This window comes from Python bivittatus, unplaced genomic scaffold, assembly GCF_059951505.1.
Source record: "Python bivittatus isolate LINGU-HERP-01145 unplaced genomic scaffold, Pbiv_v1 ctg000980_np1212, whole genome shotgun sequence".
Lineage (NCBI taxonomy): Eukaryota > Metazoa > Chordata > Lepidosauria > Squamata > Pythonidae > Python > Python bivittatus.
This window is the reverse complement of record NW_028277125.1, coordinates 40538981-40566553: the sequence shown is the minus strand read 5'-3', so window position 1 is coordinate 40566553 and position 27573 is coordinate 40538981. Positions and strand designations below refer to the sequence as shown.

The 27573-nt window shown below is 37.2% G+C and overlaps 3 protein-coding genes across 9 annotated transcripts in view; 2 read left to right on the top strand and 1 right to left on the bottom strand.

The window, feature by feature from the left end:
* The window catches only part of LOC112542373 (allantoinase, mitochondrial-like), a 29286-nt gene extending 26523 nt beyond the window's left edge, over nucleotides 1-2763 (top strand). For all 4 annotated transcript variants that reach the window (XM_088132180.1, XM_088132179.1, XM_088132178.1 and 1 more), the window contains 2 exons: nucleotides 375-407; nucleotides 2241-2763. In XM_088132180.1, the coding sequence (XP_087988306.1) occupies nucleotides 375-407; nucleotides 2241-2402 (195 nt within the window). In that variant the 3' untranslated portion in view covers nucleotides 2403-2763. The remainder of the gene's footprint in view (nucleotides 1-374; nucleotides 408-2240) is intronic.
* A 3795-nt stretch (nucleotides 2764-6558) lies between these two features.
* AGXT (alanine--glyoxylate aminotransferase) lies at nucleotides 6559-19221 on the top strand. Its single transcript, XM_007441231.4, has 11 exons — nucleotides 6559-7063; nucleotides 8079-8271; nucleotides 10315-10379; nucleotides 10560-10660; nucleotides 12338-12408; nucleotides 13612-13696; nucleotides 14991-15086; nucleotides 15760-15829; nucleotides 17780-17875; nucleotides 18475-18603; nucleotides 19114-19221. The coding sequence occupies exons 1-11, from the start codon at nucleotides 6815-6817 to the stop codon at nucleotides 19219-19221; spliced, it is 1263 nt and encodes a 420-aa protein (XP_007441293.2). The 5' UTR covers nucleotides 6559-6814.
* The window catches only part of ARMC8 (armadillo repeat containing 8), a 78717-nt gene continuing 69009 nt past the window's right edge, over nucleotides 17866-27573 (bottom strand). For 2 of the 4 annotated variants that reach the window (XM_088132372.1, XM_088132374.1), the window contains one exon: nucleotides 17867-27319. In XM_088132372.1, coding sequence (XP_087988498.1) covers nucleotides 27286-27319 — 34 coding nt within the window. In that variant the 3' untranslated portion in view covers nucleotides 17867-27285. Of the gene's footprint in view, nucleotides 27320-27573 lie in introns of all 4 variants that reach the window. The other 2 variants (XM_088132373.1, XM_088132371.1) reach the window with 2 other exon arrangements.

Below are 27573 nucleotides of genomic sequence, written 5' to 3'. Positions count from 1 at the left end.
GAGAACAGTGCAAAGAGTTTTTGCTTTTTTTCAAAAAAAAAAAAGATGAAAAAAAAAAGCTTTTGAAAGTTTCCAGTATAAAAAGCATTACAGGATAATAGTTTCATCCAAACATGCTTGAATTATGTTAACATTTATTAAAGAATAGCCTTGACACCATTAATTTTCAGTCGTTAAATTGCCAATAATTCTGGGATTGCTTTTCTTTGAATGTTTGTAACTATGGGAATCCAAGCCTCATAAGAAAGCAACAGTTAAGACATTCCCATTCTCTATAATACAGCAAAGAATATTGGGATGGGGAAAATATTTTAAGTATAGTAACATTTCCAAAACTCACTTGTACTGCAGAGATTTTCTCTATTGTTTTCCAGGTGAATAAAGACATAATTCATCACAAGCATAAGGTATGGGAAAATCTCATATTTTCAATATTCTTCCACTGCCCCCACCTCCCAAGGTCCTTGCTGGACAATTCCATAAATGCTTTTGTCTTTGATAAGCATAGCAACATACCTTTAGTTCTCCTTGTTGTTTTCCAAGCTATGTTATTTATAGGCTATTTAGTCTTTATCTCTTTCAGGTCAAAAGTCACTATGTCAGAGGGATTGTTCCATTTAGGCACTAGTCCCAAACGTATTAGCAATCACATACATGTATACAGAAGAGGTGAAAATCATTTTTATATCTGGCATCTTAAATTATCAATCAATGTGATGATGATGACCTTATATTCCAAAAGGATGGGTTGGCACAATTCAGATTGTTGTATTGAGTAACTGCAGCCAGTTTCTGAACTGAAACTGAGTATAAAGAGAGGCAGGAAAGGTATTCTACACATTCCATTGGCCAGGGACTTGCATTTGGTGGGTCCCAGGAGGCAGGGCTTCTCTGCCGTGGCTCCCTCCTTGTGGAACATTCTCCCTCCTGAAGTTAGGCTCGCTCCTTCCTTGCTATTGTGTAGGAAGTCCCTCAAGACCTGGTTATGTCATCAGGCCTGGAGGTCTTTGGGAACCGGAGACATCCTTAGATGGCTCCACTATGATTAGTATCCTGCTCTCTCCATGGGGTTTGTATATTTTAAAATTTAAAATTTTTAACATTTTTGATAATGTTTTCATTTTAATAATCACTTTTTGTCTTTTTATAATGATTGCTTCTATCCATTTGTTATTTTATTCAATTGTTGTGTGCTGCCCAGAGTTGCTTTGTGTGAAATGGGCAGTTATATAAATGTGACATATAAATAAACAAATAAATCAATAAATAAAAGTCACAAATCTCTCAAGCCCCAAGCCTGATTTTGTCAGAAGAGGGAGGTATCCCCTATTCCATTGCACCTACCCAATGGCATAAGAAGTGCACTAGATGGGAGGCCATAGAAAGAGGAAGAATAGTGTCCTTCAGGGATTTCACTATTTAAAGTAAGGGTGGATAGTCCTTGGGCCACAGGCTACTTATGGCCCCAAACTACTTTTCTGTATCTCCTAGAGCCCCAGTTCTGCACCACTGAACTTTGATGGGCTCGTGCTAAAAATGGGAAGAATGCTTTTCCATTTTTTAAAGCAGAGAACGGAAAGATGAAAATATTTTTAAGAAATAGTTTAAAGAAAATATTTAAAATGTTAAATATGCTTAAACCATGTGTACTGTATTAAGCTTTTAAAACCCAAAATTATCCCTTAAAAACAGGGGGGGAAACCCCTATGTGTCTTCATACCCACCCACTTCAACATTAGAAAGAAAGATGTTTAAAATGCATGATCTGCTGATCTACTCCCCCTTTAAGAATTCACACTCTTCAAGCAAAGGGGTAATGCTTGAAAGAGGTAATAGGCAACAGGAAATGTATTCCTCATGCAGTCTGTCCTGCCCAGGTTTCAACTTCCTGCTGAAGAGTATGAATTATTTCACATATGAAGATCTAGTGACCCTTCAAATGCTGTTGTTCTACAACTCCCAGGAGCTCCAAGCCAACATGATCAATGGTGATGGATAGTGGGAGTTCAATAATATTTGGAGGGCCATAAGTTCCTCTTTTGTTTTCTTCTGTTACTCATATGTTCCTCTCCTGATTAGGCAAATTCTTACTTTGGAATTTTCCATTATGCTAAGCCACTGGCTTGCCTTGTCTTGTTTGTATCTTCTATAGATGAGTTAGAAGTAGTGGCCCAGGATTTTGACTTTTCCATTCTTATTATCCTTATTTCTTCCTCTCTCTCTTTTTTCTTTCCCTTTAGCTGACTCCATACTTGGGGTTTCAACTGTACGGTAAAGTGTTTGCGACTCTTGTTCGTGGCAGGCTAGTTTATTTGAATGGAAAATTTGCACCCACAGCACAAGGAGACCTGATTGTGCCTGAGAGAAAGATGCCCTCAAGAGTTGTCTTACCATACTATTAGGAAGGAAGATTGTGGAATGAGGAACATGCTGTCAAAATGGACAAATCTAGATCTAACAGCAAAACAAGCTAATCACTTAGTTTGGGAAAAGTACAGCAGATGAAAAATACAAAAAATCAAGTGATTAAACACAGCTTGTAATCACAAATGAAAGCAGTAGCAGAAGTTCCTGGTTCTCTGCCCTCTACCCCTTCCCTCAACCACTGAATAAATGAAATGTAATCAACAGCTCCAGCTGATAAGACAAGAGTATGAGACAGTGGCATAGAAGAAGACAAATTTCTAAGTCAGCATCTGCCTTGGCCAAAGCTCATCGCTTCTTACTTTCTAGTACTGTAAATAAGGTAATAAAGAACATGAAAAAAAGAGAAGGACGTAAGTGATTTCTTTGCTTGTAGTGTTTCATCCTGAAATACTGTGTGTCTGAATTTACTTAATTATTAGAGGTAGTGTAACTCACACTGTACACACACAAGATTTTTATTTGTATGGCTACCCACTTGCCAAGCAACACTGGACAATCAATGACTTAAATGGATCAGAAAATACATCAGCCATAACAAAGCTACATATAACTCACATAAGACATATATGTGCTTGACAGTCAGGATGTTCTATGAACCATTAGTACATGTTAGTATATATTAATTTGAGCTATATTACACTATATATATTAATTTATAGTGTGTAATGGGTAGCATTGTGGTATAACTGTTTAAGTCTCCCACAGCTACTATTTTGTAATCAAAAAGAACCCTCAGCAACCATTGGTGAGATTTTTGGTAACATCTAAAAATTTCAAATATATTCTGCAGCTAAAAAGGGTACTAGATAAAGCAGGTTATTTTGATGAAAGATTTTCATCCAAAGTATAACCTTTTGATTTCCTAAACAACATCTAATCCAAAGTGGGATATCCAGTAATGTGCCTGAACTATGTATATTTTCAGAAATTTGAATTGTTCATTCATTTAAATTTAAAGCTCAAGGGCCAGGTTGTAGAATACTGATTCAGTATATGTGAGACCAAATAATGCTGAATCATTTACTTTCTCTTTTGAAAATCCATGAAAATAAAACTCATGCTGTGACAGAGGCAGTGTTCCTCTCTGCCAGGGCTGCACTTCAACATGACCTGCTGAAGCATTTAGTCATTAATGTTATTAGTTGGCAAGAGTTTATTGTGCGTAAGAAACTAAACAGTAACAACAGATAGATGGCTTAAGAGCAGAAGTACAATTAGAAGCTATGCCAGTAAAAGGAAGGATGCTGAGAATCATAGGTGTGGTTTGACGTCTAAACTGCTTCCTGAAAATATAACAACTTAAAAGGAAAACTATGAAGAAGGGAGAGATAGAAATCATCTAGTCAACCCCTGGAAGACAGACTGTATTTACATAAACTAGCTTTGGTCTCTTCCCCACATCCCCTAACCACAGTACAAACATGACTTATAAATTGCTTTTTTCTGCCACTTCTTCATGACATTGCCTTCATCTAGCCTCAGACTATAGCTGAGACAGTTTAAATTCATCCTTAGCTGTTCCATTTTTAAAGCAGTGTTTTCCCTCAATTCCCAACTCCATTTTGGTCATGGATTTGATCTGGTATGCTTCACCAACAACATGGTTGCTGATGCTGTCAGGAGTTGGAATTGTCCCGGCTTCTATTGGCCACATTAGGTTGCTGTGGCCAGGCCCCCTTTCTTCCTGGCTTCTGCCTGACTGATGTTTTCCAAAGCACTTGTCAGATCTTAGGAGGTTGCTTATAAACATGGTTTTAGCATTTTTTTCAAAGGCCACTAGTCCTTGTTGATGGAGGCAGGCAATAAATAATATCAAACAATCAATCAACATGATCCTATATTCAATTGCCAGTAACCTGTAGTGGACTTTTATTTCCTTCCCATCAATTGCCTTTTGTTCCTGCCAACTTCACAAATACCAGGATACTTCCATGTCCAGAGACAGTGCAGATGTGGGCTAGGTAGTCTCAGCAGTTATCTGTAATGGGAAGTAAGAATAACCTTGAGGAACAGGAGGAAAATCTGCAACCAAGGCAACAGTCAGATAAAAAAAACCTGAGTCCAAAGCAGAAGGCTCGACCCTCCCTAGGAGAGAAGGGGGAGGCGCATTCAGACTTGCAAGATTCGGCTACTGTAACCTTATAATAAAAAAGTAGTATTAGCATTAATAATCTTGATTACCTAGTCTGGCCTACCTTGAAGGGCTGACACTGTCTATATCAGAGGTGGCAACCTAAGGACCACAGCCCATCCCATAAACACCCCTGAGTTTGTACTGCTGAAATCTGGCAGCAAAATGGCTGAGTTTCAGCAGCAAAACTTTTTCAGATTTTGGAATGATTTTAAGGTTAGGAATAGAAAGTTGCCTCTGGAGGACTTCTTATTCCCATTCCTACCCTTAACCTCTTCCAAGACCGTAATGGGGGAAAAAACAGTCATGCTTCTTAGGGTGCTGATACCCTTCAGGTGATTCTAGACTATGGATATTTATCCGCACGTTGTGCTTGTGCTGAAGATTACAATGTAGAATTAAATAGTTGAAAGGGGGCATTTAGACCATCAGGACCAACCCCCAGCTCAATGAGATATGCAAATAAAAGCATCCCAAGTACATGACTGTCCAGCTTCTACTTCAACACCTCCAGTGAAAGGGAGTCCACCACCACCATTCTGAGTATTTGATCTCACTGTCAAACAACTTTTATTGTTTGAAAGGGTTTTTTTTCCTATCATGTAACTGGAATCTCCCTTCCTGTAATTGAAATTCATTATTCTGCATCTTGCATTTCAGAATGATAGAGAATAAGTCTTGACCTTAAGTATAACATTCTTTCATATATTTGAAAAATACTATATGCCAAAATGCAACTGACTTTTCATACTCTTCTAGCTTGTTCTGCCCACACTACCGGTGGGAGGGAAAAAATGTACTTAAGCATTCTTAAGCAGTTTTTTTTTTAAACCCTTTATTTTTTTAAACCCTGTTTATTCAAGCATGGTTTGCTTATTATTTTAAAACTGTTAGTAAAAAATCATTTTTGTTCAAATTAAAAATACATTGAAAAACACTGCTAAAATAGCACCAATGGGAAAGCAAACAATGAAGTAAAGCAAAGGAAGAAGACATGGAGACAGGACTTAACCAGCTATGTGCACATTTATTTCTTTATTAAACTTCTTGAACATATCTCAAGGAGTCTGTGTATTCTTCAACATAAAGACAAGAAAGTAGCAAAAAAAAAGAAAAGGGATAAAGAGTCCAGCAAATATCTTGCTAACATAATACCATAGAATATATCATAAAAGCCAGATTAGAACATGTATGTAATCCAAATCACAGGGCCAAAAATGGAAATATCAAAAAACCTGAGAGGCCTTTTTCTGGTATCCAGGAAAGGTCAAAGTATCAAGGGATGCCATGTGCAGGAATAGGGCAATGGTCATGCCCGCTGAAATATTATGCAGTTGTTGCTCACCAGAACTGGATAGTGCTAGATCAGGGGAAACTGTTGGAGATAAGACCAGCGTCTACCTCGAGGCATTGTTAGGTGGCTACTTCAGGCAGATAAGTTAGGATGCAGTGAAAGAACACAAATGGCAGTTATTTAAATTATTATTGTACTTTTACTAGCAGGGAATGGAATAGGCAGGAAATTATACTGTAGCTCAAGTGCCTACTGGCTATGACTACTGGGCACTTGACCTGAACAGTGTGTCTGTGTGCATTTGTACTCACATGCATACAACATTTTCTGTTTCATCTCAAGCAGAAAAATGCCTTAGGTTAGTCCTTCTGAGGCCAGAAAAAGCAAACAGGCAGAGTTATTTGTTAATCCTTTATTAAACTTGAATTTTCTGCTTCTGGCAAACTATTAACAGAAGATCCCTTAAGGGGCTCCAAAGGAATTTTTAAAAAATCCATTGGTTTTATTTTAGGTTCAGTGATTTAAACCATAGTCAGAAACAGCAGAATGATCCAATAGTTCTACTTCTCTCTCATTGTGAAGGAAGCAATGTCTAACTAGGGTAGACAAATATGCGCTTGCCCAAAGAACCCCCAAAAATATCAGAAGCAGAAATATGTTTGCATAATATTTAACTTTCCAGCTCTTAACAGGTGCAGAATTCTCAGGCCAGAGAAGCTGAAACAGAGCTCTCTGGGACAAAACAGAGGGGCAAGAAGTAGGTTGGAAGTGGTGACGCTGTTTCTGAAGTGAATTTACTGTATATTAACAGGAATCTGAAGAAGAGTGACAGAACAAAAGAGGCTTAATACTCAGGCACTGGAAGATTTTTTAGAAGGCTAGTGAAAGAGAGGTGCTGCAACATTTATCTAAGATTTGTTTATTTTGCTTGACTCTAACAACCCTTCTATTTAAGGTCAGCAATGGGCAGTTTGTTCCTAGTGCAGCAGGCAATAGGCTGGTGTCGTGTTCGGCTGCCTGTGGTTGTAACTCAGAGTTTCTGTACCATGTCTTCTCAAAAACATTGGATGTCACCCCCTGAATCTCTACTAAGGCCACTATCTGTCCCAGACAGATTGTTGCTAGGACCTGGGCCTTCCAATTCTTCTCCACGGATCTTGTTTGCAAGTAGCCGACAGCTCATAGGACATCTCCACAAAGAGTTGATTCAGGTAAGGATCATACTTCCAACTTCTCCTGAGATCTGTTCCTCCATCAATTTCCATTCACTGCTTTGTCATCCTTGAGATACCACATTGACAGATGTTCAATTATTCAATATTATTTTATTTTTTTCTAAAAAAAAAACTTCTAATAAACCTTGTATGCTCTAGTATTGATTAAATGTAATCAATACATTTTATTCAATGTATTTCTTAAGACAGAAGCCAGCTAATGGTGAATGAAACAGCTGGATTTCTTTTAATGAGATTTTTTGATATTTCTTAATTTTTCAGAGCTTTATTAAGAACACTCCCATGAGCTCTTGTTTAATTTTGATATACTGAGTAACATTTTATAAATCTTCAGAAAAAACAGCTCTTTAAATCAATTCAACCAAAAAATCCCTTTCAGTTCTGTTGCCTGGAAAGGGTTAGTTTGTTCAAGGCAGTGATCTCAGGCTTAACAGTAGGCATATACAGTTCAAGGTAGAAACCTATAATCTCTCAGATAATCTGGGTAGGGTTTTTTAAGGAACACAGGTTGTTGCTGATGTGTCCTGTATTGATGTGTCCTGAAAACTCATGTGGTCTTAAATCATCAGACACCTTTCTGTCCATACCACAATTTCAAGTTTGGCTGAATTCTAAGTTTTGTCATTACCCCCATACTAAAACACGATTATTGCTTGTTATAAAGTGAGAACAACCAATAGGCTCTATGATGAAAAGAAATACAGAGTGAAGAATAAGACTTCAAATCTGTTTGGGTCATTACACTGTACCTCAGCTTTTCCAGCCTCATTTTCTCCAGCCTCGCCTTGGAATTCAGCAGCCTTAATTGGCTATGCTGGATGGCACTAGTGTGGAGAAAACCGATGCAGCACAATTTCAGAATTTCAGAATTCTTTCAACCTTTTTGGTCTACAGTTTGTCTTTAAGATCAATGATCAGCAGAATTACAAAAACTTGTATCAGTAAAACTTCCCCTGAGGGGGAAAGACTTATTACTTCTTTTTTCTCTCAGATAATGGATGAGATCAAGGTGGGCATCCAGTATATATTCCAGACACAGAACCCTCTCACATTGGCTATCAGTGGCACAGGTCACTGTGCAATGGAAGCTGCCTTCCTGAATATGGTGGAACAGGGAGACAAAGTCTTAGTAGCTGTGAATGGATATTGGGGAGAACGAGCAACTGACATCGCAAAAAGACTTGGTATGAACTTGGGACCCTCTTGTTCTATATTTAATAGCCAGCTTCTAGACTGTTTAGATGAAAACTGACATTTCTTTCCCTTTTTATATTGAATCATGTCATTTACCCTGAGATCCCAACTATGCTACCATCTTAGAGGACAACCATTAAGCAATTTAAGCTCCTATCTTAAATTCCCATCAACTTTGAGTATACTTCTGTTCACAACCCTCCTACGAAAAAAATGTTTCTGCACCCCTGATGTGTACTGTGGTGTCAATTTATATTTTTACAATCTCACTGCACCTATAGATGAACAAGCCACTGCTTCATATAAACCACCATTTGTCCCATGTAAATCTCAATGAGAGGAGCATAAAGAGTGTGTATGAAGCTGAACAGCTTCCTCATTAAAAGGCTATGCTGTAAGTAACAATAGCTACTTCATCTCCTTTTCACTGTGGAAGGTCATTTCAGTTACATCTCATGTTGGAGCAGACAGCAATATAGATGAGTGTGGATCAAATGCACATCCATTTATTAAAAATGGCTTGGTTCATACACATCAAACTAAGCAATAATTTGCTTTCATTTTAAGCATGATTGTTTGTTTATTATTTTATTATTTTCTTAAATAATTATTTGTTATTTTATTTTTTATTATTTTAAGAATGAACCAGATAATGGCTTATTCAGTAAACCATGGTTAAAACTAATCATGGCTTACTGTGTGTATGGGCCCAATCAATGTCAAGTAATTAATAAGAGATTTATTGTGGCACAAAAATCCATAGACTGAAACAATTTTTCCCAGCTGTCTTGTACGTACATTGGACTGCATCTCCCTTATAGTTGGGGAAGGCTGGGATTAAAGATTACAGGGTGGCACTCATGAAGCACAAACAGCAATGTACCATATGCATACAAAACAAGAACAAATCTCACAGAATTATCCAAGTATAATGTAATATAATTTTTAATGGATCAAAACACTTTTCACCAATACATAAAACGAGAATGTTAATCATTTCACATATCAGTATCTGATAAAACGAGCAAACCCAAATCTATTAAGTTTCAATGGTGTAGTGGCTGCACATGTGCTTTGCTTCCAGAAAGTACCAGTATCAAATCCCAGTTGGGATAAATTCCTCTCTAAAATCCTGGAGAACTGCTGTTGATCAGTCTACTTAATTCTGAAACAGATGAAATAATACTCTATTTTTAACAACTGCATTACTGGTTTAATTGTGTGATTCCGCCTTTATGAGTAAGAACTTGGATTGGATTAGCACTCCTAATGGAGTAACAGGAAGATTAACATTATATGCCTTTTCTTAATTTGGAAAAAAGCCCCTTTGCTTTTTTAATAATCAGTGAGACATTTTAATAATTCAGTGCTTTTTTCCAACCCCACGTTTAATGATAGCATATGTTGGAAGGTCCTATGGAATCTAGCTGGACTTTGACAGGCCAGTGCTATGTACTCAAGTTAATATATGACTCATAGCAAACAGTGAGTCTAAAACAGTTGGTTGTGCTCTGCTACTGAAATGAGAAGTGACTCTAATCTTCCTGTCACTCCATCAGGAATGCTAATCCAGTCCAAGTTCTTACTCTCAAAGGCTGAATCACACAATTAGAGGATTGAACCAGTAATACAATCTGGCTGTGTTGATATTGTCCAATCCAAGTCATTCTAACAAAAGTTTGCAAGGTTTGCCAAGAAATATTTTGTGTTCATTAATTGCATTAGCATTCACATCTGATGCTCACTGTTTAAGAAAAAGATTTATAGTCAGGAAAATCCAACCTGATCAACTTGGAAATTCTAAAGGGATATTAAACAGACAATCTCTCTTATTTCAGTTCATAATAAAGTGGATCCCAATGAAATGAGGGGATTTGTTGACATTTTGTAATGGGATATGAAACCCATGAATCCTTTACTTATTTTATACTAAGTTAGTTTTTTTTTTTTTAAGTTTTAAGAGCTGCTTCTTCCTTTGCTTTTAATTCCATGTTATTATTATGTTTAAGAAATATATCATTTACTCCTTATAGGAGCTGAAGTACATCAATTGGTAAACACTCCTGGAGAATATTTTACTCTAGAAGAAATAGAAAGGGTGAGTTGAGGGCAAATACCAACAGTATATTATTTACTGAAATTATTGAATTCTTTCTTCCATTTGGATATGCCAGGGACAACCCATATGAATTCAGCTTCCTACTTACTAGAAGTATGCGACTGCCTTGATTTTGTTTTGCATGATTTTTTTTTCTTTCTCTCTTGACGTGCCACCTAGGGCTTGATGCAGCATGTGCCCTCTTTATTTTTCATCACACATGGAGAATCATCCACTGGGGTAGTTCAGCCACTCGATGGCCTGGGAGACCTCTGCCACAGGTTAGTGAAGGAAGGAAAGTCAAACACCATTGATCTTAGAGGTAAAATAATGGGGTTGCTACCTAAAGCTGAAGGTTATTCTAGGAGGTACTGATAATTTATTGCATATGGTAGTCATTCACCCTCTTCAACAAAAGTATTTCAGCTAGATTTTTGGCTTTGACAATAACATAGAACCAGACATTAGACTGCAGACAATAAAAAAAAAAACCTCAGTGAGTTCTAGTCCTGCCTTAGGCATGAAAGCCAGCTGGGTGACTTTGGGCCAGTCACTCTCTCTCAGCCCAACTCACCTCATGGGGTTGTTGTTGTGGGGAAAATAGGAGGAAGGAGTACTAGGTATGTTCGCCACTTTGAGCTATTTATAAAAATAATGAAGGTGGGAGAAAAAATATATTAAAAAAATAGAAACAGAAATTAGACTACAGAAATTAGACTACAGGGGAGTCTAACAATGACACTGATTGAATGATTGATTGGCTTGTAGGCCACCTCAAGGTAGCTTACATGTTAGAGTAAAATAGCAAAATGGAAGTAGTAATACACACAGTACACAATGTATGTGTTAATGTGTAGAAAAGACAATCCAACCATACAACAAATGAGATCATGGTCAGACTTTTTTTGTGACCAGCAGCTGTGCTTTTTAAAACTCAGCTTCTAAAACTGTTGGTCATAAAAGCTATACCATGATATATGACATGTTACTGAATTTCAATAAGGTGGCCTAGGAAAAAGAAAAGTGGCTTGTATGGGCAAGTCTGACATTTAAGAAGCCAAGATATATAGTGCATCCCTATGAATAATGAAGAATAAGCATTGTTATTATAGGGGCTTTGTGAAGCATAATAATAAAGGATCAGAGAGATAGTTAGATGTACTGAAAAACATCTAGGTAAACAAAATGACAAATGGACAAAATTTCACATTAACAGGATCTTGTCTAGTACACAGAAACAAGAGCAGTTTTACTTTTACCTATGAAATCTACAAAAGGCTATGACGATGTATAAGGAAAAGTAGATTCAGAGACTGCTTTACTCTTTCTCCTCCATTTACTTTTCGTTACAAAATGCAGCAAGTTGTTCACTTACAAACATACTTCACAAAGTTGCTAAACTGTAAAGAAGAAGAATATGGAAGTTGTACCTTTTCCTCCATGAGTAATAAAATAATCCTGGGAAAGTGATTTTCAGCCAATACCAAAGAAAGAAAAAGAAAAAGAAAAAAGAAAATAGTAAAAAAGAAAAAAGAAAAAAGCTTTGGAGGAGACAAGAGTTAACAGCCTTCCAATACTTAAACATGAAGCACATCCACTTTGCTTTGGATAAAAAAAAAAAAAAAACAGAAAAAGGAAATCTGCTTAACATATAATTTGAATTCTACCAATGTTTATTTAAAAGTCAGTGATAGTTACTTGCAGATCACCAATACGGACTTTACAGAATCACTAGATGGCATCTATCAACCCAAATGTTTAAGCTTTTCATTTTTTTCAATTAAAATGGCTGAAATTTCACAAGATACCTGTATTCTCTTGTGAGATTTCAACCTTCCATTTTTAAAAACATTGAAAAAATTTTTTTTAAAACTGTGACCTGCAACTTGATGCAAAATCATATGATGATGTTCACTTTCTAGACAAATAGTTGATCTATTCTTTCATCATTGTTTTAGATATAATTGCTTGCTACTGGTAGATGCTGTGGCATCATTAGGTGGCACCCCAATACTTATGGACCAGCAAGGTGAGCAAGATACAGCATTCTGTCCTTGAAACATTAACATTTGTTTCCATTCTATAGCATAAGTTCTACTTTTTTTTTTAATGTAGAATTGGATTTTACTTTTGAAGTTCTTAACCAGAGTTATTTGATCAACCCTTCTTAGTGAAAGTTCATACTAGAAGTGTGAATTTGCTCAGAATATATTTTGAGCATGAATTCTTTTAAGTGCAGAGTAACACCAGCAAAAAGAATTGCAAAAGAAATATTACAGGAGATACCTCTATCTTAAATTATAGCCATGGTACATGAAACTCCATGAAGATCCCCAAACCTTTTACAAAGTTCTTCCATTTCCTAACCAGTCCTCTGCTCCTAACTGGGGAGCCACTGCTTCAAGATACTGGATAAACCCACTTAATGAGGAAGTCCCACTGATGTTATGTGGTCCATAAGGCACTTTCCTGCAGCTAGTGTGATGTAGTTATAAAGTATTGGACTAGAACTGGGAAGACCCAGGGACAAGTCCACCATTAGCTACTAAATGACTTCAGGCCAGTCACTCACTCTCCAGCCAATTTGCTTAAAAGGACTGCTGCTGGGTTAAAATGAAGGGATATCCCCCTATAAGCCCCCTTGAACTCTTACAGGCAGGATATACATTTAACAAAAATGTTGCCCTTGGGCCAAAATACAGATTCTCCTCTGGCATACCTTATAGAGAGTGATAAGTAAATCTGAAACTAATGGTTAGATAACCAGAAGAGGTTATTTCATTGGGAATGAAGAAAACAGATGGTTAAAGGCTATGTTAGCTGGCATTGATGGAAATTGCCACTGAATATACTACAAGATTATTAGGTTGGAGAAAACATAATTACATAGACCAATAAAGGATCCTCCCAAAGAATCTGGGGGATATTATTTTTTAAAATGGTGCTAGACCTTGGCATTCCTGGGAAAGATTATGATAGTTAAACTAGTTTGTGCAGTAATGCATGCTACACAAATGCTGTATATAAAATGAACACCACATTCCAACAAATCAATTTCACATTGACTTCTAAAATAAGCTACTGCCTCATAAAATGCTGGTAGAGACAGGCATCACGTAGAACTGAGTAAAAACAAAAACCCAAGGGTTTTCCATGGTAAATTTATTTCCTGCATGAATAAGAGTGATACAAATGAAGAAACTTCTAACAAATTTCCTTATTAAATACACAGGTATTGACATTCTGTACTCCGGTTCCCAGAAAGTTTTAAGTGCACCACCTGGTGCTTCTCCCATTTCTTTCAGCAACAGAGCCAGGTAAGGAGACTTGCCTATATCATTCTCAACTACTTATCTTTCTACAAGACAGACACTGAGGCAAGAGAAATAAGAACATATTTATTTCTTTAAATCCACTGAATACAAAGATATATTAGAAACACAATGGCCAGAACTCAGCACATCTGGAGGGCGGTACCTTGTAGACAGCTGGAGAAAGCTTCCTCAGAGACTTATACAAAAAATAAAATAAAAGTTCAAAGATAATCAGTAGCTTCCACAACAGTATGTCCAACCTATTCTACAAGCATGATGCTACAACAGAACATCCTTATTATAACATGGTATCATAGAAGCTATTGTGAAAAAAGAGCCAGTTTGGTGTAGTGGTTAAGGCATCAGGCTAGAAACGGGAGACCATGACTTCTAGTCTTACCTTAGCCACGAAGCCAGCTGGGTGACCTTGGGCCAGTCACTGTCTCAGCCCTAGGAAGGAGGCAATGGCAAACCACTTCCAAAAAACCTTGCCAAGAAAACAGGAGGGAGGGAGGGAGGGAGGGAGGGAGGGCAGGCAGGCAGGCAGGCAGGCAGGCAAAGCCCATGTTTTCTTTGCTCTCGTCTTTGAGTCCAACCCATTGGCCTTAGTACCTAAATCTCAGAGAGTCTAAACTTCATGCTTTTGCAAACTCCAAGCAAGCATTTTACCAATTGCTATAAATGAAACACCTCAGTGCACAACACTGTGTCTGAAATTCTTCAGAGATATAGCAAGAACATTCTGCTATTTGATTGTATAGATTCTGTCTGCTTGCAGGACCATCACACTTTTTAGCAGTTGCAGACAGGTCTACAAATTTTGACTTTAACTTGCAGGGTTGCTTCTACTGAACAATAATGCTATGCTACAAACCACCCTAGGAAAATGCATTGTCCAAACTCAGAACATATACAAGTATACACATAACATATAGATGCAGACCGAGATATATTTTCATGGGCAATTTTAAAATATTCAGGTAGATTTTGCCTCCTGAATTAGCAGCAATACCAAGGACCTACCCAAGAATGCATGATAAAAACTGGAATATACTGCATTATGGTAAATTGTGCCAGTGCAACAATTACTGCATTTTCTCAACATACTTTCTGGTCCAGATTTTATAACCCCCCTTCCCATGGTGTGTACTTGAAATGCAACTTCTAGATATATATTAAGCACAGAGAAAATATTAAGAACTATTTAAAAATAAATAAATAAATAAACTGATAGACAATGGCTCTGCTTTAAGGGTGGATTTCCTGAAGTGCTAATCAAAACTTTTTATCTTGCCAGAAAGAAGATTCATACCAGGAAGACAAAGCCAACTTCCTTTTACCTGGATGTGGAAGAGTTATCTGCATACTGGGGCTGTGATGGTAATCCAAGAAAGTGAGCATTTGTACAGCTCTTTTTCTTTGCTCTTGAAAAAAAGTCTTTCTTATTTCTTATAGGAACTGGCCTGGGAACTCGAGGGTTATACTACTCTTCTGCCAAATGACAAAATGTTCAATACAACACCAACATTTTTATTATATCTGTGAGAATGTAGGAAATGACTTTGTAGAGCTAAATGATCAGGAATGTTTCAGTCACTCTGTCCTGCTTTTCTTCCCATTCTCAAGAGCAGCCTCCAAAATTGTTTTGCCTTGAAAACCTTAAGTGTGCAAGTTATACAACTCAGCTTCAAATTTTTGTTTAATTCTTAAATTATGACTCTTCAAGTCCTCCTTTGGCGACAGAAGCTCTTTAGATGAATTTTGGTCAGGCAACCCAACCTATCTCAGAGGGCAATTGCTGTGGGGAAAATGGAAGGAGGCAGTGCTAGGTGCATGATCTTGAGATTCTGGATGAAAGGCAGGATATAAATCTAATGAATAAATTAACCAACAAATAATAAAGTATCCCATTAGCTGTGGCTTTATGTCTTTAACTACCTTAGATTGTTCTACTCTCGTTCCTGGTCTTGTTTTAGAATTAAAACTGGCAGACAGCAGAAAATATAGCTGGAATCTGTTCATTTATTTCTATATAAGCTAAATGTATTGCATGTGTTTTTTTACAGATATCATCATACTGCACCTATCAGCACATTCTTTTGCCTGCGAGAAGCCTTGGCAATTCTTGCAGAGAAGGTCAGTTACTGCAGACACACTAAAATATTGAAAAGAAAACAGTATTTTTTTTAAAAAAGATGCTAAGATGGGACTATTATTTTTAAAATTATATACGTTGGCATTACACTACACATCTTCAGCAAACATAATCCCACTTGAGTGGGCAGTTCCAGCTGGTGGTCATGGGAGGGGACAGTGATCAAGCTCCAATGTGGGATTCCACAGGGCTAAGTCATCTCCTCATATTATTTAACATCTACATGAAACTGCTGGGGTAGGTCATCAATTGGTTCAGGATGAGATATCATAAATACACAAATGGTACCAGTTATACATCGCCACCCTGGGTTGGGCTGGAGAGGCTCTGGAAATCTTGAACTGGAACCCAGAGGCTATATATCTGGATGTGGCAAAACAAGGCCCTTGCAGTGCAGCATTGGGTTATATTAGGCAATGCCCTGCCAAAATAGAATCTACCTGTTGTGTCTGAACATCTAGGAAGGGTCTGTTAAGGTTCATCAGGACAGGGGTGGAAATGCTAGATAACGTTTGGAAGCTGTTATTTCTGCCAATGAGTTGTTACTAAGTACTGACTGAATGGGTGTCCAAATTTTTGCACCTGCCATAATTACTGTTTTATTTTGAATATGTAAACAATAGCACATAAATATGCATTCAAATATGCAGAAAGATGTTATGCTTAACTTCGTACCACAGAGATTGTATCAGTTTCTGCTCAGTTACAGAATTTGACCAGAGGTGCTTACATTTTTGCATACAACTGTTTTGGCAAGGCCATGGTTTTCCCCATCATGACATATGATTGTCAAAGAAAATGGATGACTTTGAATTCCAGTGTTGCAGACAAAATATTCTTCATTCAATACTGGATGAAGCAAAACAAGACTGTTCATTGGAAGCACCAGTAATACAGTTGAAGCTTAAATAATCTGGACATATGCAAAAGAAAGCATCATGAAGGCAAAGTCCTGATGCTTGGGAAAAATTTAAGGCAATTGAATGAGAGCCAACAGAAGACCAGGTGGCTATGACACAAGAACTCACAAGAAGCAATTGCTGGCAGACAATCCAGGCAAAATTATGCCCATCACATCATTTTCTGGATCGGGAGTCCCTTCAGTCAGTCACTCAGGCCCTAGTCATCTCCTGTATAGACTATTGCAATGCGCTGTACATGGGGCTACCCTTGAGAAGTATCCAGAAGCTTCAGCTGGTTCAAAATGCAGCTGCGTGGGCAATTTTAGGTGCCCCAAGGATGGCACATTTCACCATTACTATGTGAGCTGCATTGGGTCCCAGTTTGCTTCCGGGTCCAATTCAAGATGTTGGTTATCACCTTTAAAGCCCTACATGGCATGGGACCGGGTTACCTGAGGGACCGTATCACCCCCATTATATCTGCCCGTCCCACCTGGCAGGCAGGGAGGGTATGCTGCAGATCCCGTTGATGAAAGAATGTTGACTGGCAGGGTCCAGAAAGAGAACCTTCTCTGCCGTGGCCCCCACCCTATGGAATACTGTCCTCCCAGAGGTGAGGCACACCCCAACTCTCTTGTCCTTCCAGAAAGCAGTCAAGACCTGGCTCTGCCAACTGGCATGGAGTGAAAAAAGGGCAACCAACCCTGGGGGTGGTTAGCACCTTGAAGACACTCCCATGTTAACATCTTACTGACCATCAACATCTTGGAAGATATTATTTGTGTATGTGTTTGGTTTTTATTCTATTTTTACTGTATTTTATATTGTTTTATTGTATTTTAATATTTATTGCTGTTTTATTGTGAACCGCCCAGAGTCACTTTTTGTGAGATGGGCGGTATCTAAATTTGAAAAATAAATAGTTGGAAGTTTAACTGGACAATAAAATACACAGCATACATATACTTGCAGTTTAAAAAAAACTATTTTTTTTATATAGGAAAATAAATATTTTCATTTTCTACACAGGGACTAGAGAATTCCTGGAAGCTTCATAAGGAAAATAGCCTCTATCTCTGTGCAGGACTTCAGAAGTTAGGTCTCAAACTCTTTGTGAAAGAACCGGTAAGAATGAAATTAATCATGAATGTAGAATATGGGTCAAGCTAATTATTCATTATTATCAAGTTTTATATGGGGAAGACTGCTTTGGGTAGAGTTGCATAACTGGGCAAAGTAGGAATTAAATTGATTGCCACAAAGACAAAACCCAAAATGGGAATCAGAATTAAATCCATGCCTAGAATACTGTTTCTGCCAACACTGGTTTACATAGACTAGAGAAAACTAAGTCTTTCCAGGCTTCAAGCCAGAGACAGAGAGAGATCATACTGGAGGTATGAACATTAATTCCACTTTCAAATCTTGAAAATAATTTTTTGTATGGTTGCAAAACCTGATCCAAAACAGTAGTATGAACATATGCATGCTATTCTTTTCTAAACTATTCTGAATTTAGCCTTTCATTAATAAATAGATAATTGGTTAACTTTGCTAAAAGGCTTCACAAAATAATGAGTGTGCAAGAGACACACATGCACAGAGCTAAAGAATGAATTTCCTTTTAATACTATTTATGCAATTTTTTTTAAATCCTGGAGATAAAATGCTATTCAAATATCCAAACCACCTGAATGGCTGTTTTGCGGTTCCTCTTTTCTAAGGATGCAAGACTTCCAACAGTCAACACTATCTATGTGCCTGAGGGGTATGACTGTAAGGAAATAACTGAATATATTATGAAAAATCATCAGATTGAAGTCTCTGGAGGCCTGGGTGCTTCAGCAGGCAAGGTAAATACAGGCTCATGGGGGAAAAATAGTAAAACGGATACTCCTTTGTAGATATGACTGCCTGGTTTCTGATGCACCAAGAATGCTTTATAAATGTTGAATTACACAGATTGAGCTGTTAATTATACAGCCCAAAGAGTTAACATTCATGGTAGGATAAAGGCTGTAAGTTCATCTTGTCTATGAAAAACTGACATGTTCTTTAGTATATAGCCATCTCTCTAATGTGCAGGTTTTCTCTGAAAATAGTAAGAAACCTTCAAGCATGATACCTGCAACCATTTCTCTGTGAAGTAAAGGAATCTCAAAGAGGAATAAATTATCTAATAATCTTTAGTCCATATGAAACAGCACATTAGTACCTGAGTTCAGTACTTGATGAGAAATTATTATGTATAAAAGGATTATAAATAAATATGGTCATTCCAGTGCACAGGTAAAATGAAGGGAAGAGTTGGCTGGAGCTTTCCAAGCAGTCACAAACACTTATTTAAAGGTTTTTATCATCAGGTTCTTCGCATAGGACTGATGGGCTACAACTCCACTAAATCCAATGTTGACAGAGTGCTCCACGCCATGGGAGATGCCCTCCAGCACTGTCTCAAGAACAAGCTTTGAGTTCTTCCCTTTCACTTCATACTTCAATCTGCTTTGTGCAGAAGCAGATAATCAACTGAAATCTACAGTTCACTCGGCAAGGGAGCAGTCAATGAATCAAGATACCCGGGGGGGGGGGCTTTCTGCACACGTTTCTTAATTGCATAATTCAAAAATACATATGTAGCTACAGCTTACATTTTACACAAGGATAAAATCTGTTTTCATTTCATATTACTTTGTACTCACTAATGTAATAGAATTATATGCAAGTTACTAAATAGGGATTTGGCTTGCTGTCATTCCTTTTGTATTTCTTCACTGAATGTGTATTGTCTTGCCCAAAATAGTTTATGCATACATCATATATACTTTGGATAGCATGCAGGTGTGGAAATCTATACAATTTTTTTTCTTTCCTAATATAGTTTCCTGCTTCTGGTTGTGATACTCACTCTTCTAAACGCTTGAGTAAACTCTTCACTGCCTAGATACTATTGGACATAAAATACTGAAATACACATCTTTCAGCTAGTTATACAGCATGTAAAGCCCACCAGTGTGAGTAACAGTAATAAACAGGAAAGATGCCCAGCAAGACACACTTTTTGGTTATTCATAAAGCAAATTAAGTTTGAATCACTCAGTAGTTCATTCCCCACATCACCCCTTACCACTAGAAATCTTGCAATGAGAGAACAGTTTCTAAACAACTATATGGCATTTGTCATATTTTTTAAAAAAAATTACTGAGAAGAGAGATATCTGAATATTCAAAAGTAAATGAACTTGGGGGTGAAGAATTACAACAAACAATAAACAGCACCCACCAAACTTACTACCGTTAGATAACATTCCATATAAGCCACAATAGAATGCTGCCAAAGAAACAATGAAATTTCTCAGTATCAAAACATGTGGTTTTATTACGGTCCAGCACTAACTTATACATTTACATTTTTTTAAAAAGTCTGAAAACCCTTGAAGGAATAGAGGCACACAGTTTCCCTTGAAATCCTGGTGACTACATGTTCATATTTAAATTGAAATTTTATTTTTTTCAAATAATTTTATTAAGAATTATAATTGAAAAGAAGCCAGACTACAAAAAATACAAACAGAATAAAAAAGAAAAAAAATGTGTGAAAAAGAAAAAAGAAGTAACGTCCCCCTTCATCCCAGCAAGTAAAGACAATTTTAATAGCTTATCACCATCTCGAAACACAACATGTCTGTTTTCCCCATAGCTCATCTTTCAAACAAAACAAAACAAAACAAAACAAAACAAAACACGCTTCATCAATCATTCTTTGTCAGCAAAAGTCCAGTAAGGGCAACCAGATATAACTATTTTCCTCTTTCAGCCCTGGTCAAATAAGCCAATCCTGTATTCCTTCCCTGAGTTTTTAAAAATATTCTTTAACCCCTTCAAAAAGAGTCCCAGAGCTGATTTGCTGTTCATCTGTGTTTCAAGGCAAAAATCTTTCACAACTTTAAGAGTTTTCTTTTGTATATTCAGTAAGTAAGGTTTGTCCTTTAGCTTGTCACTTCTAATAAAGTCCTTCAAAACCATAACAGAGCTTTTTTGTATATCCAGTAAAAAAAAATTATCCAGGTCAGTCTTCTGATTCAATATCTGTACATTTTCTTTAGGGAATAAGTCATCCATCAGTTTAAATGTATTACATTTAAATCCCCCTCCAAAGTAATTTCATATCCACCCACCCTCTGGGGGAGATGGGCAGCATATAAATTAAATAAATAAATAAACATCCATCCATTGCGACTTGTTTTTGTTCTGTAACTTCATTACAGCATGCTCTGTCCATTTTGTCAAGAAGTTTATCCATGTTATCAAGAAACTTGGTAGAAAAATATTCAAAAGTGTGTACTATAGATTTCTGCTCCATTTTCTTTATCCACTAGCTCCCTCTAGTGTCCAACCTTCAAGATCTCATCTTAAAAGAGCCAAAGCAATCACCATTTTCCCACAAGAAAATGTCTTCTAATGAACTCAAAACTATAATTCCAGATCCCTCTGGCCTCTTAATCCATTATTAACTTTCCACAATCCATATACTAAGCACCCTTTTGCTGCATAGTCCAAAAAATTCATATATTTTCAAAACATTTAAAATCAAACTTACACCATTGTCCTTTGAGGAGGAGGAAAATCACCTGATGAATACAGTAAAACCTTGCCGGTCTGAAAGGTCTTAATCTCTCCAGGAAAGTTTAAAAAAAAAATCCTAAAAGTGATTAAGAAACGCAGTTCAGTCAAGCTCAATGTCCATAAAGGCTGTTTTGCTAGTGTGGGTTTGATGGAATCCCGACTCCCAGACACTCCACTCATAAGCTGACTGCAAAATGGTAGTTTCTGCAGTCTACTTATGAGGAACGGCTGTCTGGAGTCATATGGATAATCTCAACGATCTCTCCTTCTTCCGGAGAGATTTTGCTGGTCCGGATCCAGCATCCAGCTGCAATTTTCCTTGCAAATGGTGTCCCGCTAGCCAACAGGACATCAGCTTGCCATGGTGCTCACAAGAAGTCCAAAATTGAAATTTTATTTATGATCACTGACCAGCAAATTAGCTAAATTAAAACTGCACACAGAAGTACACCCAAATACAGTAAGAGCAAGTAAATCATCATATGGACCTACCAGTTACAATTTACAAGAAAACAGAAGAAAACACGAGACAAAACAAAATGAAATAAACATGACATTAAGAAAGGAGAATTAAAGACCTCTTAGTGACATCATTCCAAGATTAAGGCACCTTGAGCCTTCTTATGGCAATAGCTGCTGATAAAAACTTGGCAACTCTGTTTGTAATTGCAGAGTTCTGGCCTGAGTAAAAAATATGCTACCTATCCCTCATTGAAAACTTGATCTCTTTGGGGGTACTACAGGCACACCAGCATGTAAGTTTCATAGAAGGGACAATGAAAAAATATAGTCTCAGGTTCATTCTGACCACAAGGACAATTTCTCTCATTGAATGAAATTTTATGAAATCTGAGGTCCAATACTGCTGAGGCTAAGACACTGAAATGAGCCAAAGAAAAGGCTCTGCAGGGTGCTGAGCAGGCCAGATTGAACTGGGCTTTCACAGGCCTAAAATGTTTCCAGGAAGGAACCCATTCCTGTAGATTGTCTGTAGCACTCAGGTCTGTCTGACGTGCAATACTGAAAACTCTTTGGTGAAACTTGGCTTTCACTTTCTCTAGGCCTAGAGGTAACAGAGTGGATAGAAAGGTTGCAATGACACAGGTCAGCTAAGGTATTTACTTTCCATCTTGACACAAAGTCTTCGAGAAGAATTAGTGGGGCTAATGAGCCATGAGAAAATAGAAGTTTGTGGTCATATTGCTTTCTCTGCAATAATATGGAAGCAGTTTGTCATACTTTCTTCTGGGATATTCTTTTCAAATTCCCAACTTGTCTACAGCTAGATCCTGGAATTTTATGGGTGGTCTCCAGGTACTAGCAAGGCCCCACTGTGCATATCATCTTTTAAGGCTAACCAAGGTTGGCTAGTGTTGCTACGTGGCAAATAACATCTATATTGTTGTCAAGAAAATCATGGACAAATGAAATCATCAAGAATCAACCTCAATCTGAAGTTTACCTTACTTTAAAGATGCACGTATTAAGGCTAAAGACTGGCAGTACTTTTCAGGGTCTTATTGGTAAGATAGACACACCAATTTCCATAGTACCTATACTTTCATCTGTTAATTGTTACAGTTCTTATATTTTCTGACAGGCACCAGAAAATAACTGCACATGCCACAAGCAGTAACAGCTTGATTCCTGAATCCTTCAAAAAGACAAGAAATGTGAAAAATGATTTGGACACATTCTGTGCACATATCTATCTTGGGGTGATTTGTGCTCAAACTGAAACATGCATGCATGAGCCAGAATGAAACAGGGTTGTTTTTGTTCCACCGAAACCCAACCGTCCAAAGCAGAAATATTTGGGAGGGAAGAACAGAAAAAACCAAGGACATTAGTGGTGGCTGAGGGGACGCAGGAAAGGGAAGCAATAGGAAGTTTTAGAATGGGAAAGCTGGTGGGCTATGTCATACTGGGAACACCTAAGGAGAGAAAGGGAAATTATTACATCTATCAGCATTGTCCTAACCACTCTGGGTTTCCTGCTAGTTTTGATTCCACTGAAATCTGGAACAAAAATGACTTGGGTTGTTTCTGCCTAGAAAATTCTGTAGAACACATGTAGAAATGGGGGTTAAAACAGGACACATCCTGAGAAAACAGTACAGAAATACTAAATAGCACAAAATAATATAGAAATAAAATACAAAAATTAAATTGACTACAGCTGGAAAATATCAAGATCAAGATGACTCTAACTTAATCCAAGTTAGGTTCTGTTCCTAGGCTATCATTACAAGATATTTCTGAGGGATGTGAACTTGACCCTACATAAGCATAGCCAAAGACCAAATTCCTGAAATGTCTTGAATCCCAAGGAAGGGGAAATGGAGATGTTCTGAAGCATCTTTTCTTTGTGTTTCTTTATCCTCCTAAGGAAATTAAATGCTGGTTTCATTAAGAGCAAATCAAGAGTTTTACATTCCTGACGGTCCCTTTTCCCACTGTACACAAAAGGCTGAACAGCTGTAATATTTTTCCATTTAACAGGGATTTAAAAGCCTAATAATGAGCAATGTATGGTTACCTTAAAATTATATTACAACAATGTAATTTCATATTGCTGTCCCAGAAAGACAGAATCTTATGCTGCATCATATAGCTACGTATGACTGTTAAAGTATTCAAAATTAGCCAGAAGCAGGTATACCAGCATCTGAACTGATTAAGAAAGGCCCTGCTGCATCACGTTAGTACTCCTTGAGTCCAATATGTTTGTTCTCAGTTTAAGTAATCAAGAAAGCTATGAGTAAAAACACAAAGCACAATAACCCCATCACTGTTTAGCCCAGCTATAACTGGCATTCTGATGTTGCCTTTGGGCCTCTACCATTTCTGAGTCTTAAACTTGATAGCTTTAAATTTTTTAATTTCTGTAACATGACTTGTTTTCAATCACCAAAGAAAACAAGTATACAACATCTGTTTAACAGCAACAAAAATAATTGGAACAGGGCTACTGAATGGAATGAACTTGTGCTAGTGAGACCAAGAACATTTTTTCATCTTGTGAAAAGACAGCAGGATTCATCTTCTAGACCTGCAAATGAAGACAGGAAGATGATTCTCAAGTCAGCTCTTCTTCTTGCCCAGGACATCTTGGACAATTTCTCACAGCATTCCTCCAACCAGATATCAACCTCTGCTGTGGACAAAACTCTTAGCTTTTGTTGTCCTGGAGTTAGAAAGAGGCAAATCAAATCCAATGACATTGAATATAATGGCACGGACTGGTATGTAGATGGTGGACTAGAAGATTTTGGGGCCACCTCCAGCTTTTTCAAAATAAATCAGCTGACTGATTATCTGTTTATTTACCTATCTGAACTACAGCTTATTACTATATTTACAATTTCACAAAGAGGACAAAAACAACAGGGAAGTGATTATGAAGTAAGTGTTAAGGACTAGATAAAGTATAGAAAACAGAACAGAAAGAGTACAATGAACATGGAACAAATGCTGGTGCAGAATAAAGATGAACATCTACCTTATGTACATTAATTTTTTAAATCAACCCCTGAAAATGAGAGGTAAATGCTCAGGCACTTAAATTCACTCACATACTACATCAATACTGAGCAATTCTCAACAAAAGAATTAGAGAAAACATTTTAATAAGTTATTATTCTTGTCCAATTTTGACAGTTCATGGAAGGGGGTGGGGGTTGGTACAAATCCAATCACTATATTTTGAAAAAATCTAGAAAATGAACCTTATTTTTGTTAGAACACTCAGTTTCCTAACAGGGTGTAGGTGTTTGTGCACAGATCCAAACTTACAATATAATCTTTGTATGAAGATTTAAAAATATATATATAAATAGGGCCAAGCAATTTTAAATAATGTTCTCCAGTAAAAGGTCATTTGTTTTTATTTACAGTGTTTGTACATATTTATAGCAACATCAAAAAATATTCACAATGCTTTACTGAGTGCAAAATGCCACTTCATTATCACTTACCATCCTAATATTTCACCAACTCACCTTGCCCACCCCCATTACCCAGATTGTCTTAGCATAGTTTATATCTTCCTTCCATATACATGGCCACTCTATAAAAGCAACCTTCAAATGTGAAGATGAAAATTTGCACATTTCAGCTATATTCAACACAGTTTTACGCATATCTATATCTCAAAATAAATGGATATGCATATGTGTAAATGGAGGCATTACAACAGTATTGGAAGTGCATGTGTAATAATAATAATTCAGAGTGCAAAAGCAGTGGTCAGGATAAGGAAGCCCTCCCTACCCTTTCTTCCTGGGAATGGATTTGGATAACGCTGACAAGAAAGTGATTTTTCTCAGTATTATTAAGGCTACAATCAATTAATGACTTAATTAAGGCTTTACTTCTAAAATATTAATTAGCAGGAGAGCACATTATACACACCTGCAGAAGTCCAAACCCAACAAGCTTGTAGCAATGACACTGAGAAATGACATCACCTACTACATTCCCTGAATTGCTATGACTAGCCTTTCAGGGTACAGTAAAAAAAAACATGAAAACCATATATAAAAACTCTAGCTTTATTATGCAGTCTCCCTCCAGCTCATTAACAGTTCCAGCCAGAGGCGCAAGCTCTAAACGTTGCTGTGATATAATGCAATGTGTCTAGGCACATGAATATTTATTTATTGTAAATAAATGTTTGGGATGACTGAAACTGGTGAGTGAAATGAGACACTCAACTTCTGACTGGCGCTCTTGTCCCTTGACACAAATACCTGTGGGCTTAAGACCACAGACAACTTACTTGATAAACAACAAGGCATGAGGCAGAGATTACAAAATGATATAAAAAACTCATCTTAACATTGTTCTTCTCTGCTGCAGGAATAACTTAGTCCTCCACCACGTATGTTTGGTAAATAATGTATTTTTAAAAAGATTTAAGGTTTGATTTATATCCAGATTTTTGATGGGGATGCCTACCATATTTCCAAGAGCGTACTTCCAACCAGCAGTCAATTCTTCTACTTCCATCAATCCACTGTCACGGTTTCATGTTATGTAAAGGTAACACAGAGTTTTGTAACAAATGTAAGTTCTCTGAGGCAGCTTTGTACCCGCATGGGGAACTCTAATTTTGTTGCCGGATAATTCCAGTAGGTATAATTTCCACAATTCCAATCTTGGTATCATTTATGTGTACTTAAGAATATTCAATTTTGGGATCTTTGAATGTTGCTTTCTTAAATCCAAGGAGCTGTCACTAAGTAACATGTGGCAGTAAGAGGCTAGCATAAATCACATTGCATGTGTTACCTGTTATGTAAATAGCTTTTTGTTTCAAAAGAGGAAGTACAGGTACATTAAGCTGAGGTTGAACAAATGCATATATTTTACTTAAAAACATTCATCTGATCAAAATAAACTTCATGGGACAAAACTGTTTTTAAATAACATTTCAATTCAAATTGTATATAATTTTTTAAAGTTTTCATACAGCAAACAATGGTTAACCCTTGAAAATCTGTAGAAAAAAATCACACACACACACACGCGCACACACACAGAAAAAAAGAAAAAGAAAAAGCTCTGAGGTATCACACCCACCCAGACACAGCCTTACATCAGCTGTGGTATAAGCAGAATATTGTAGGCCCAAAGGAAAAAAGACAACTGATTGTTCTATTAGAGTTCAGGTAGCTCAGACAAAAATATCCCAGAACAGATATTTGAATAGAGGAACTACCTCAATAAAGTCCTCAAGTGCATTGGAGACCTGATCACTTAAACTGCTCCTGCCAAGCAGCTCCCTGCACCTGAGAGAAATGCAGCCCAAGGTGCCTTGTGCAAAAGGTAAGGAAATTAGGTGCAGCTATTTCCCATTATTCCTTAGTATATAGCTTTGAAAATTATATGAAAGTTCAACTTCTCTTTCATCACGCAAGATACTGCTGGAGTGCTGTCTTTGCCCTGCAATGAAAAGCATTTTTTTAACCACAGAGAATATCCATGTACATAAATGGGGATTTTAGTAATGCTAGCATGCAAAGAATAAACTACAGCATTGAAAACTGGGTACATGAGGTTCAGTAATTGAACCTCCAAAAAGAATTTCACCATAAGCCGTTTTGTACTTAGAACCAACCTATTCCCTTTCTATTTACAATTTCTCAAGCAGCTTTCATGAAAGAGTGCATGCGTTTTACTGCTTTAGGAACCCTAAA